At 39.2% G+C, this 14,441-nt stretch overlaps 1 protein-coding gene across 2 annotated transcripts in view; it reads left to right on the forward strand.

Annotated features, from left to right (window-relative positions):
* Positions 1-9,809, forward strand: part of KIF16B (kinesin family member 16B) — a 243,748-nt gene extending 233,939 nt beyond the window's left edge. For both annotated transcript variants that reach the window (XM_073339553.2, XM_073339554.2), the window contains one exon: positions 8,609-9,809. In XM_073339553.2, coding sequence (XP_073195654.1) covers positions 8,609-8,767 — 159 coding nt within the window. In that variant the 3' untranslated portion in view covers positions 8,768-9,809. The remainder of the gene's footprint in view (positions 1-8,608) is intronic.
* Positions 9,810-14,441: the final 4,632 nt, after the last annotated feature.

Here is a 14,441-nt window from a genome sequence, read left to right on the forward strand (position 1 = left end):
GCTTTCCAATAACGACCCACCACAGTCTGGAGCTGAGTTTATCGATAAAGTGAGCTCTCGATTGAGGACGCAAGGTGCAACTCATTACTGTCCTTTTTTGAGGCAAGTTTATCAGTCATCCTCCAGTTTTTGATTTCACCAGAGGAAGTTGAAGGTGATGCATGTCAAGTACTTTGGTAACTATTTACCAAAGCCACTCTAGCAGATGACATGCTGTCACTGCTGGCCAAGGGATGCGTAGTAAATTCAATTTCTTTGTTGCCGTCTGTGAAAAGGTTTTGACAGGATTCGTTTTGACTTGTGCTCTGGAGAAAAGAATGATTTCCTTCACTAGCTGGGTCTGTTTTGATCTTTTTAATATGGCCTTTTACTTCCAAAAGCAGATTCACACAGATATAGCAACTGTAAATCACAGTTGTTCTGTCGCAGCCTATGGGTATGGTTTTTATTGGAACTACATAAAGCCAATGAATGTAACCTTTTAACATGCAGACATTGTAACAAATATTAAGTCCCATAGATTGTAAATGAATTTCATTTGTTAAAGTGTAATATCAAGCAGAATATTATTGCAGTTCGTGAACTAGACTGACTTTAGAAGTTAATTCAACTGATGGTGGAGAATAATAATTCAACATAATGTGCTCATGCTGTTAGACTTGAACAGAAAAATTATCTAAATAGCTATAATGAAAAGTTTGGTTTTGCAAAGATAGAATAGCAGTTTCACCTTGAATTTTAACCAGCCTCTGACAGAATGCTTCGTATGTTAACAAAAATTTAATATTAATATATTGACTTCAAGTTTGTTATCACTCTGACTAAAATTGAGTTTTGTTGGGACTTAGTCTCCTGAGCACCTAGGTCAGTTCTGAAAATCAGACTTAAGTTCCTAAGTCACTTAGGCACTTTTGAAAATATTATCCCTGATCTTTGTGCTGTGTGTATATTATGAAGACATCTGTAGCAACTCTGGGCCAGATCCTTCATTAATATAAATTGCCATAGTTTCACTGGAGCTGCACTGACTTACACCTGCTGAGAATGGCGTCCTCCATAATTCAGGTTGTGCTCAGATTCGTAGTTCTCATGGGGGTTAAATCCTTTTTGTAACTTAAGGAGAATGTTGTGGACATGCACCAGAGTCACAACACTTGCTCTTGGGCAGAGTTAATTTTTTGGAGAATAACAAATATTTTCAGTAACATGAGTTTTAAAATTGAGACTTGCAGTCTAATATTTCCTTCAGATCCCACTAACAAACAGGTTGCTTATAGCATGTTGAAGTTCAGGTCTATGTACCTGCACACAACTCAGACATAGGCTAGTTTAAAAAAAGTTATTAGCATTATTCATCATAACTGTTGTATTCATGCTTTCCTAGCAAACACAACCAGTTTACAGCAGAAGCAGTGACGCTCTGACGTTTGTGTACACACACACACACACACACACACACACACACACCTCTCTCTCTCCCTCCCTGGCAAGTTTCGCTCTCTGGCTCCTCCCTGAGGAGTCCCTATAGCTGCAACCTTGGATTTTCTTCCTTAGCACATTGTCGATATCTGAAACCTGTCTGTCAGCAAGAGAACTTAATTTTGGTGAGGCCAGAGTTAAGATTACACGTGTGAGATTCTGAAGAATTGGTTATGTGCATTATGCATGGCTGTATGGTGGAACTGAAAGATAGTTTGTTGTGGAGGTGAGACGTCTGAGTGGGTGTTAGGGATTGTAACCTAAGGCATGCAAATTGAGGGTGATCTGGATATTAAATGGCGATTGTCTTGATTTATTTTTTACAATTCCATTGGTAGAAAATATGTGTAAGCTGCCTTAACTCTGTTAACCTTCAAAAGGTTGAAGACGCCACTACCAGGAAACAGTATTGCTTGGGTGGGAGGAGCCGGTTCTGCGATTCAGCATTAGGCTGAATCATCAATTGAGTAGCAAGGGTTTGGCTAAAGGAACACATTTCATAATCTTTGGTTGTATAGCATGAGGCCATTTCACCAAGCACCGGACCCAATTAATGCCTGGAACTTTGAGGCAGGTCTCCTTCCCTTTAATATTGTAACTGATGCAGTTGTGGTGTACTGCTTTAAATCCATTTATGTGTCATTCTTCTTTCTCCTACATGTCCTGATCAACCTCTTATCTTTGTGCTTACACAAATTATCTAATTGCAGGGGAAGGGCTCTGATTTAATGTTGATGCATATGTGTAGAATTATAATAGGTACAGAGGTATTTACAGCTTCTTTTATTAAAATGAGATTTCCAAAACTTTGTCCACTAATGATAGTGCTGTTTAGTTCTATAGTTTTGTTATAAGCAAAGTCCAGAACTTGATTCTTTCCCTACAAAAGATACAGGACCAGATGATACTGTAACATTTCTAGAAATTTATCATTTGTGCTTAGATTTTCAAAGAAATAACAGCTTTTAAACACTAAATATTTTCTCAGGCACTAGGGTTTTTTTCCCTTCATATAAAATTGAAACTGCCTACAGTGACCTCAGTGTATATACAGTAGTGTGGGGATCTAGAGGTGACTAATTATATATTTCATGCACTTTATATAGTAATATTCAAGATATTGAATAAGAAAAGCTAGTATGCTCATATATTTTATTCTAGAGTTGATTTTAGGATATCTTGCAATATGTTCCAAGATAACTTGGAAAAGAACTGATGCCAATGTATTTTTAGCAAGGGTGGGTGAAGCAGTCTTGTAAAAAGAACCTTGAATGCAAGTCTGACTGTTTAACTCTTAGAGATAAGGTGAGTGAGAGATAATCTTGTATTGAACCAGCCTCTGTTGGTGAGAGAGAGAGAGAAGCTTTTGAGCTAACACAGAGCTCTTCTTTAGGTCTGGGAAACCCACCCAAGGCAGCTCTACGCTACAAATTTCAATCTGCGCAGCTGCAGAGATGCAGCTGTGTCTCTGTAGGTGTCTGGTGCAGGGGGTTGGGGTGCAGGAGGAGTGCGGGATTCAGGAGTGGGCTCCGGGTAGGGGGTTGGGGTTCATGAGGGGTGCGGCAGGGGGCTCAAGGCAAGGGGTAAGGGGGCTCAGGGCAAGGGGTGCAGAGTAGGGCAGGGGGTTGGGATGTGGGGTGCTGGAGCGGTTCGGGGTGCAGGCTCCGGCCCAGTGCCACTTACCTGCAGCAGCTCCGGGGTGGCAGTGGCGTGCAGCGGGGCTCAGGCAGGCTGAGGCCGCGTCCCTAAGGGAGGGGGAGCAGCAGAGGGCTCCACGTGCTGCCCTCGCCTGCGGATACCTCCCCCAAAGCTCCCCTTGGCTGCAGGGCGGGCGATGCCTGCAGGCGAGGGCAGCGCATGAAGCCCCCTACCCCCCAGGGGCCATGGTGCTGGCCGCTTCTGGGAGCGACAGAAGGCTGGCAATCCCGTGGGCCAGATCCAGCCCATGGGCTGTAGTTTGCCCACCCCAGAACTAGATAATGTCCCAATGGTTCAGAATTAGTTCAGTTTGCAACCCCTCAGCACCATTCTTCCTTATGAGTTCCATCTTCATTCTTTTCCCTCTCCATGATATGTATCGCTGTGCCTGCTGCCTATTATTGGGCTATCACTCATCCATTTACTGAGTCTCATTCCCTGTGGCTCTTGCTTGTTTACAAGGAAGAGAGGCCAAGAGAAGAATTAGAAATGACTAAATGTTGCAAAGCCCAGTTCTAGAGAGAAGACATGAAACCCTTAGCTCTCACCATTCCTTTTGTAGGATCACCTCAGATAGTGCGCTTTGCAAATCCTCTCTCACCATGAGTCACTGCCTCAAGTCTCTGTGTGTCAGCATGCCATCTCCGGAAGGCTGCTTCTTAACAGATTCCTATAGTTTGTAATAATACCTAACATTTTATATAGTGCTTCACATCTGAAAACCACTGCAGAAAAACATCAGTTACTCCTCATGACACCTCTGGGAGGGGGAGAGAAGAACTAATATGTTTAACTTTTTTTAAAATTAAATGGTAGAGAAAACACCTGGAAGGTGTTTCCCCTTTTCCCCCATTAGATGGATCTAATGATCTGAGAAAGATCAAGCTGGCTAACATTCTGACTTGTGCAGTGACACGGGATGCCTGAGCAATCAGTGTCTTTTAGAGTCTGCCATTTAAGCAGATCTTTGTTTCTTTTTGTCACTGCTTGGAAGCCGTCATAGCTAACCATACTCCGGTTTACCTGCTCATTTTGCACTAGATTCTAATATCCATATTCATGCTTAGGAATATCTTAGGCTGAGGTACTCCCATTGAAACCACATGTACTAATTGCAGAGTAATGTGTTATTCAGAGTGAGTAAGCTTGAAACCTGTCCCTTTTTATAGTATTTTCATCTTTTCTATACAAAATAGCCATGTGCTTTTCCTCTATGAATAGTTTAAACCAAGATTTGGCTTAAAACTTGCAACACTGTACTCCTTTGTTAAAAGATTATATAGTAGTTATATGGCTGGGTCTGAGCAAGGCTAGCATTTTAATAAAGGGGAAGATGGTCCAACGATAGGAGTTGGATTAACAAGTTAGGCATTCTTTTTCCTAGTCTGCCACTGATTCTTTGTGAGACCATGGGCAAATCTATTAATATCTGTACCTCAATTTCTTCAACTATAAAGTGAGGATTATTTCTTACCTCACTATGCTCTGTAAGGCTTAACTCATTAAGGTTTGTAAAACTGTGTGAACTCCTTTAAATACAAGAGCAAAATATTTCATTATTGTGGGGGTTGTGAAGCCCAAAGCTCAAGAGAATTACCAATGTTACAAGAAACCTGCTGTAAAAAATAGTTAGCAAGTTTGGGAAGGTCCAAACCTATAGTCCAAACCCATGATGCTGGAAGTTTCTTTCACCTTCTATAAGTACTACAGCTGATGAGTTTTAAAACAATGCAAAGTTTAATTTAAAAAAATCTAATTCTTATTAAACTTTGTGATTGGTCTCCAAAGCTGTCACTCTTTGTAACATATGAGAACAATATAATTGAGTTGTGTTCTCTGTTAATATGCCACAACTGAATGGAAGATAAGAATCCTTTTACATTCCAGAAAACTTTTCAATTTTAATACTGTTAAATACATTTATGGGTTCATGTTAAAATATATAAAATTATGAGGTCCCCACTTAGTGAGGTAGTGCAGAAATCATTAGAATGACATTGCACATCAGATGAACACTGGCCTACAGTTATAGAATGACCCCTATTAAAATAATAGTTTTTTAAAACTTTAAATGGTTATAATTTCACCATTCACCAAATGAAAATGGAGGGAAAGCAGCTTGGCCCATTCAACAAAAGAAACAGCTTTGAGGCTTGCAAAGATTTCTAGGTTTTTCTCCCGCAGGGATACTTGTCATGCAAGGTTAAAGCTTTGAGGTTTAAGTTTGTGTAGTTCACATAATATAGATCTCAAGTTAGTCAGTCTAAAGGACATGAAAACGTAGGACAAACCAAAAGGGCAGAATCTTCACCTTTCAAATCTTGGGGACACAGTTCTAGCATGCTTTGAACCTAAGAATAAAACAGAATGGATTCCTGCTTTAAACATTTTCTTACATAGTGGTAATAAAATTCCTGTACAAAGTAATCTTTCATATTTCTTAGTGTATGCTTGGACCAAATGACTGATAATAAATATATGTTAAAGTGTTTAAGTATAAGAGCTGTCCATCTAATGATGCCACGATTCCATGCCATCATTGCAAAACAGATATTTACAATTACAGTGGGTGTTTTGTAAGCCAACAATTTAACAATGTAAACACTAGTAGCAACATGAACTCAGAAGTACATTTTGAACACTGATTGCTAGACTAAATAATCCAGAACAAGTGAATATTGTAATCCTTACTGTTCTGAAAGCATTTACCAGAATGAAAAATAAAATAAGTCAAAAGAACATGTCCCTTGGAATATTTTTAATAGTGAGTTTGATTGTTAACTTTAGAAGTGAACACTGCAAGACTAGAAATAGATGTTGATATACTATAGTACGTTCCACATTTGGGGGACAGCAAGGCTTTGAGTCAGGCACTGTTAGTGTAGTGACTGGATAGGAAGTCATGACAACAATGTGCGCAGCCTTAGTTCACATGTGGGCTAGAACATCAGGACATGTTTCACTGTATTATGGAATCTTTAACTTCCAACCAGCACATCTCGACCAACCGGTATGGGGTGAAGGGCACAATGGCCCCATGCTGCACTTCAGCATCATACTTCATGCTGCATATGAGCCCTGATCCAGAGGCTATTAAACAAGGTAGTACATACTGACATACAATATATGGTGTTACTAGAGTGCAGTATATGGCATTGAAATCTTACTTCAAAACGAAATTTCAGCAAAAAAAAAAAAAGGGAGGGGGGTAACATTTTCACAATTTGTTCTCCACTTTCCAGCCAGCTGTAGTGTTCCAACCATGATTTCTGTGCAGATCTGGGAAAATTATGTGAACCAGTAGTTGCTGTTGTTACCATTTTCATTTCACGTACATATACTCGCCTAGCACAGAGCTTCTTTGTACTACTACCATTAGAATTGCCCAGCCTACAGCAAGAATAGTGGCTTTACAGGAAAGGCATGGCAGTAAATCACCTGGCCACACAGACCAAGGTGAATACAATTTCCTTTCTAATGACTGTGACTAAAAAATCGGTGCCTTCTGTGAACCTTCAGATCCAATAAACTGGAATTACTGCAGTAACTTTCCACTACTAAAACTCGAGCAGAGTGTTATATTTTTACATTTGATTTACTTCCCTATTCATCCTTCAGGCTTTATTGGGTTGGGATTTTTTTTTAAGGGACCCTACTTCGTGAACTAATTATGACAAATGTTGTCACAACATCTGTTGCCTGTTTTAAATTATCTCCTAGTCTGTTGGAATTCATCTTGAAGGCATTTTCGTAATGAAATATTTCTTTTGTGAACATTAATACAACCTGTGGGAGATTTGAATAAAAAAGAAAATCTACCAGTCCTGCCAAGAGAATAGCTTATGTGCCAGCTGCTTTTTTGTTACCCTGCATTCCGTGACATTAATATAGTTTGTTTCCAAGACTCTTAACAGCAAATGGATAAATATCTTGTTATATTATGGAGAAGTTCTTCTTGAAAAGAGAGCAGGTAATGTGGACTTTAATTAGGGTGACTGCTTCCCAGAATGGATGGATTAGGGCTGTATGCTGCATTCAGGTAACTGAACATCACATTCATCATAGGATATTGTACTAAATAGATTTCTCCCCCCGAATGCATGATTAGTGTGTAATATCTAAAGATATGACGAGTCAGTTATCTTTTTAATCCAGTCTGTAGCAGAGCAAAAGACTTTATCCTTTTACTTTAGATAAGATTTCCCTTGCAGCTATTTGCATGGAGTCAGGGAGGTGATATTTTTGGTTACTCTTTAGTACAGGTCTGTTCATCTGCCTCAGCATATGTTTTATGTACCACATTTCATTTGAACATGCCAAGCGCTGTTTGTTAAATCGCACTAAACGTTCGTGTTCCCCCAAAACCTTACTTAAAGAAACCCCATCGGTTTTGCAAAAGTGACCTTTATGTTGTTACTGCCACAATTTCACACGATGTAAATGGATACAATCGGTGGAATGGTTGGTAAATATTACTGTTTGGAACTGGAACACTTCTTGCATTTTGTATTTGTTTTAGACAGTTTTAGGGTGGATTTCACTGGAAGGACCCAGTTCAGAGATAATTACTGCACCACAACTTTATGTGGGGGGGCAGAAGGGGGCTATTGTCCAGTTGGCCAAAGGAAGGGGGAACAGTGCTTTACAGGTGGGGAGAGGGGCGAGTCAGGGGCTCATATGAACGGTCTAGCAGCGAGCCAACTGCCCTTTCCTATAGCCCACCTTAACCCTCCTATGAGGAGGAGTGGATAAGGTCCCAGCAATGGGTTGGCTGGGAGACCTAGATGGAAAAGGGGGTTAGGGTGGTAGAAGTCTCCAGGATAGTTATTGAATGAACATGGGGCTACCTGCACTGTACACTTTTATCTGCTAGATAGTCCCAGACATTTAATAATAGTGTTGCGGCCTTATTAAAACCATATCATGTGTCTCCTGTCCTTTCGGTATAGCTGGACAATAAGCAACACGTGTATAATTTATACAGATGACCGTGATCAAAACAATTCCCTTTCAATTTAATGATTGTGGTACTTAGGTGCTGAAAAGTTCTTTTTCATCCATATTTAGTGAAATTCCTATAAAGTAGCTTTGAGTTTTTCGACCTGCTGCAATATTTGCTAGCTTTGGTAAGCCATGATTGGTAAACCATGATTAGCAGAGAGTAAGCTGGAGGTAGAGCAAAATAGTAACAATCCTGGAAGGAGAAGAATATAATAAACATTTTTATTGTATTGCCTGACCACAACATAAACATTTCAGAGACACGTTTTATAGGTTGGTATTTAAGTATGGTTAGTTATTAAAATGAACGTTTCCAAGTTCACAGAGATTTGTTTCACTTTTTTTATGTTGCCTTGTATTTAACTCTTGAAAATGACTGTAACCAAAGTGATCATGAAAACACTGTGACATAGTGGATTTCTTTTCCCAGAAATACCTCAGGAACTTTTTCTGCATGATGCTCAAGTCTCCATCATCTCCATTACACATCGATAAAGTGGGACCAACCCTGTCAAAACACACCATCTGTGAGTTCTCACCATTCTTCAAGAAAGGAGTGTTTGACTACAGCAGCCACGGGACCGGCTAACTGTGTGCCCGGGACTCTTTGCCAGTGGAGCAGAATCCAAAGTTGTGCCTTCCATTCTGTGGTGTCAGAAAAATGCAAATAAAGACTCAGTCTCCATGCCTGAAAATTTCCATCTGAAATTTTGCCAGTTAAAAACAGATATGCAACAATGCTGACCTTCATCCTTTAGCGGTTGTCGTATTTAGTGCCTGCATTTTCTTGGCATGGAATATACAAACATTTGTTAGCGCTAGTTGCTCTGGTAATGATTACAAAAATTCTAATTCTCATGCTGTGTTGGGATCCACTCATTAGTGAAAGTGCTTCCTTTACATTTGCTCAGACAATTCATTATAGTACTGCAAGATTATCTCCTGTTTACTGTGGTTATGTAGTCATAAGGGGAGTTTTTCTAATGTTCAGTTTCCACCAAGCTGTTTCTTAAGATTATTTCCTGTTTTTCATTTCCCCTTAACATAGTGTGGCATTTGAGATGATACTCACGCTCCATTGGTATTTGTTTATCCCAAGAAGCACAGTTTAACTATTTGAGGGTACAGTGTTCCTTATAAGAATCAAAGGACCTGTGACCTGAACATTTACAAAATATGTACTGCAGAGGATTTTAATTCAAACTCTGTAAAAGTCTTCCACGCTTGATTATACAGATGCAGAATGAATCACTTGCCATTAATTAAAAGAAAGGAAACAATAGTTATTCAAGAATGAGGTCAGCATCTTTTCTCATTGTCTAATGACCCGGAATGTAATTGTATATTGTGCACTTTACAGAGCTCTCAGCAATGCACAAAACTAAGTTAAAATGCTATATATTTTGGAATAGATGGTTTCTTCACAGTAGAGTAACACTTATCTGAATTTTAGTTGCACAAATTAGAATTTACGAGGTTTTACTCATACTTTAAAATTACTCAGGACTTGTTTAGAATTGCACATGTATATACAGTATAGTATCCATTTTGTATTACTATGGAACAAAAAACCAACAATATTAACTGGAATGAGGACATGTACAGGTTATATATAACAGATTGTGTAAAAAGTAGAGCTGTCAAGTGATTAAAAATGTATCACAATTAATCACATTGTTAACAATAGAATACCATTTATTGAAATATTTGTGGATGTTTTCTACATTTTCAAATATATTGATTTCAATTACAACACAGAATACGAAGTGTACCGTGTTCACTTAATTTATTACAAATATTTGCACCGTAAAAAACACAATAAATAGTATTTTTCAGTTTATCTCATACAAGTACTGTACTGCAGTCTCTTCATCATGAAAGTTGAAATTACGTACAAAAAATAACCGCATTCAAAAATAAAATAATTTAAAACTTTGGAGCCTACAAGCCCACTCCTACTTCAGCCAATCACTCAGACAAACAAGTTTGGTTACAATTTTCAGGAGATAATGCTACCTGCTTCTTGTTCACAATGTCACCTGAAAGTGAGAACAGGCGTTCACATGGCACTGTTGTAACAGGAGTCGCAAGATATTTACGTGCCAGATGCGCTAAAGATTCATATGTCCCTTCATGCTTCAACCATCTTTCCCGTAAATATAAACAAACTTGTTTGTCTTAGCGATTGGCTGAACAAGAAGTAGGACTGAGTGGACTTGTAGACTCAGACATTTCACATTGTTTGGGTTTTTAGTGCAGTTATGTAACAAAAGAAATCTACATTTGTAAGTTACACTTTCATGATAAAGAGATTGCACTACACTACTTATATGAGGTGAATTGAAAAATACTGTTTCTTTTGTTTAGATTTTTGAAGTGCAAATCATAGAATATCAGGCTTGGAAGGGACCTCAGGAGGTCATCTAGTCCAACCCCCTGCTCAAAGTAGGACCAATCTCCAATTTTTGCCCCAGATCCCAAACGGCCCCCTCAAGGATTGAACTCACAACCCTGGGTTTAGCAGGCCAATGCTCAAACCACTGAGCTATCCCTCCCCCCAAATATTTGTAATAAAAAATGACACTGTACATTTTGTATTCCGTGTTGCATAAGAAATCAATATATTTGTAAATGTAGAAAAACATCCCAAAATATGTAATGAACTTCAGTTGGTGTTCTATAGTTTAACAGTGCAATTGATCACGGTTACTTTTTTTGAGTTAATCGAGTGAGTTAATTGCGCTTAATCGAGAGCCCTAGTAAAAAGCAGACTCAAACAACTTTCAGATATTAAAATGTGTCATAAAATAGGTTTTCATGCTCACTTTCATGACTATAAAAAGTGCCATCTGGTTAATCAGAACTACAATATGAGTTTCCATATGTTAGGTCATGGAATCATAGAATATTAGGGTTGGAAGGGACCTCAGGAGGTCATCTAGTCCAACCCCCTGCTCAAAGCAGGACTAATCCCCAACTAAATCATCCCAGCCAGGGCTTTGTCAAGCCTGACCTTAAAAACCTCAAAGGAAGGAGATTCCACCACCTCCCTAGGTAACACATTCCTGTGCTTCACCACCCTCCTAGTGAAAAAGTTTTTCCTAATATCCAATCTAAACCTCCCCCACTGCAACTTGAGACCATTACTCCTCGTTCTGTCATCTGCTACCACTGAGAACAGTCTAGAGCCATCCTCTTTGGAACCCCCTTTCAGGGAGTTGAAAGCAGCTATCAAATCCCCCCTCATTCTTCTCTTCCGCAGACTAAACAATCCCAGTTCCCTCAGCCGCTCCTCATAAATCATGTGTTCCAGTCCCCTAATCACTTTTGTTGCCCTCCGCTGGACGCTTTCCAATTTTTCCACATCCTTCTTGTAGTGTAGGTCAAATTAGCCATTCTACTTTATATTGTGTGAAATGGTCGTACAATTAAACCTAGCCTGACAAAGTTGACAATGTGTATTTGACAGTCCAAATTGTGACAACATTAGCATTATAAATACAAGGAGAAAAAGTGAAGACTACACATTTGTATTCAATCATTGTGACAGTTCCTATTTTAGAAACCTTGCAAACTTAAAAGATTATGTGAATAAATAGAATTGTTCTAATAAGATGCACATCTATTAGTGCATATTCCAATTAGTAAATATGAGCATTAGAGTTAAATTTTTAAAAGCACCTAAGTGATTCAGAGACTTAAGTCCCATTTTTAAAAGTGACTTAGGAGCCTAAAGGTATGTCTACACTGCAAATAGAAAAGTGGAAGTGAGTTTGAGCCCAGGTCAACTGACTCTGGCTTGCACTACAGAGCTAAAAATAGCTGTGTAGACATTCCCGCTTGGGTTGGAGCCTGGACTGTGACACCTGCTGAGGGGAATTGGTCAATGAGCCCAGATTCCAGCCCAAATGGGAATGTCTACAGTGCTATTTTTAGCCCTATAGTGCAAGCCCCACACCTTAGTCAGTTAACGGGGCTTTGATAGCCACTGCTACAGGTGGTGGTTTGTTTTCTTTGTGAAGTATAGATATACCATAAGTCTTACTGAAAGTCAAGAGGATTTAGGAGCCTGTCACGTTTGAAAATGGCACCTGGGTCTCTAAATCATTTAGCTGCTTTTGAAAATTTTACCCTAAAGCTCATTGCAAAAGGAAGACATTTTTTTTCTTCTTTACAATAAAATATTATTTTATAGGCAGTTTCTGTAAAATAATTTAAACAAGGTGGTTTTAAAATAGAATATACTTTACTGCATGCCATTTATATGAAAGAAGCTGATGTACCAAAGAACCCTTTTTACTTGCTTTATTATATCAGTTTCTGCAAACTTACTGCACAGATTACCTGTAGTGCTGTTTAGGTTCATCAAAGTGCTTTCTCTTTAAAAATAGCAATGGAGACGTACTTCTCAGGCCTTCCTGGGTGCAATTGTGGTGGGCCACGCACAAAATATATGCCTATTGCAAGAGCTGGAGAGATTCCAATAGGTAAGTCAAATGTTTCACATCATTTTAGATTTTGAAAACTATGTGAAAACAAGAATCACTTATGGAATACTGTCATACCAAAATCTGAATTAAAAAACTTGGTGATATTCCAGTACAGACCCAAATTAGTGCATATAGAACCAGACTCTCAACAGATCTAAAGCTGTGTCAGTAGAGTGATACTGATTTACACCAGCTAGGGATCTGGCCCATAGCGTTGAATGTGCGTAAGAAACATAACAGAATAAAAACTAACCACATACTTGTTTTTAATTTCAAAATATGTCATCAGTTTGGAAGCTATATGAGTAAATGTGGTGGTGTTAAAAGGCATAATGAGACCAGTGGTTGGAAACTGAAGCAAGACCAATCCAAACTAGAAATAAGGCACAGATTTTTTTAACAGTAAGGCTAATTAACCATTAGAATAACTTACCCAGGGATTTGGTGGATTCTCCATCACTTAGTCTTTAAATCCAGACTGGGTATCTTTCCAAAATAGGCTATATCTCATAAAAGTTATGACAGAATCTGCAGTTTCTATGGTCCGTGTTATGCAGGAGGTCAGACTAGATGATCATAGTGGTCCCTTTGGCCCTATAATCCGAGAATCTGTTCTCTGTGGATAGTGATGTAAGTTTCAAAACCACTGGGGGATGGGGGGAGCTAAGGTCCTTATTAAAGGAAAGGAATGGCACTATGTTTTCACTGCCTGGACAATTAAGCATTCAGGCCCAGATTCAGCAACCACTGAAGCAGATGTTTAACTTTGATCGCATGAGTAATCTATTGACTTCAGTGGGTCTATTTACATGCTTTAACCAAAGTGTGTTTAAGTCCTTTACTGAATCGGGGCCCTACTTTTGACACTTGTTAATTGAAGCTGTGTGCCTCCATTCAATGCATTGTACTACAAGGAATCACATCCTGGCCAACACGACAGACACTTTGTGCCAGCAGGGCTGCAAAGTTGCCTTAAATTTGCACCTGAGCTGCTCAGTCAAGAATTGAGAAGCACTAGCCAAAGCCAAAGCCAAAGAGCAGCCTCCGCACTGGGCTGACTCAGTCCCAAGGATGTCACCTGAGAGCCATACTGCCTGTTTAATGGCTGCTGCTGAACCTCCTCCAGGCTCAATTTACCCCGATCACATCACCTGTAACAGAGGGCATGAAATGAATTCTGCTTGTGTCAGCATCTGTTGCTCCTGAGCCATCTTCACACATGCCCACACAACCAATGGTGACACAGCCTGTTAGGAAGGGAACAAAAGAGAGTCTGCCCGTTAGCAACAAGACAGTGTTGTATTGTACCCCTAGTTTGAGGGGCCCCCCCAAAAGCCCAGAGGCTCCAGCCTATGTGAGACAGGTTTTAAGGTGGGTACAGACAAAATAACTCTTCATTTCTTTGCCAGAATTGTTGGAAAAAAAATTTGCCCCTACATAATCTCTGTGAAGGTTTCTGTTGCCTCTGTCTCTTGCCATTTTGAGACAAAGCATAGAGAGGAGAGAAATTTGTAGAACTTTGCTCGTTACTTTTATTAACACTCTTGGAAATGGTGATTACAGTTTTGAAATTAAAAAAGAGGAGAGTTTTATGTCTTAAGACATTAACGGTTCATCTTTCCCAAAGAGATTCAACCCCATACTTTTCCACTTAAATCATTGAGACTTCAGTAATACTGATGCAGAATTTGCCATTTTCTGTTATCTAAACTTTGTATTCTATATGAGAATAAGAAATATGTTATCTTAGATTATGATAGGGCCTGACAGCTT

This window comes from Lepidochelys kempii, chromosome 3 (assembly GCF_965140285.1).
Source record: "Lepidochelys kempii isolate rLepKem1 chromosome 3, rLepKem1.hap1, whole genome shotgun sequence".
In the NCBI taxonomy this organism is placed as follows: domain Eukaryota; kingdom Metazoa; phylum Chordata; order Testudines; family Cheloniidae; genus Lepidochelys; species Lepidochelys kempii.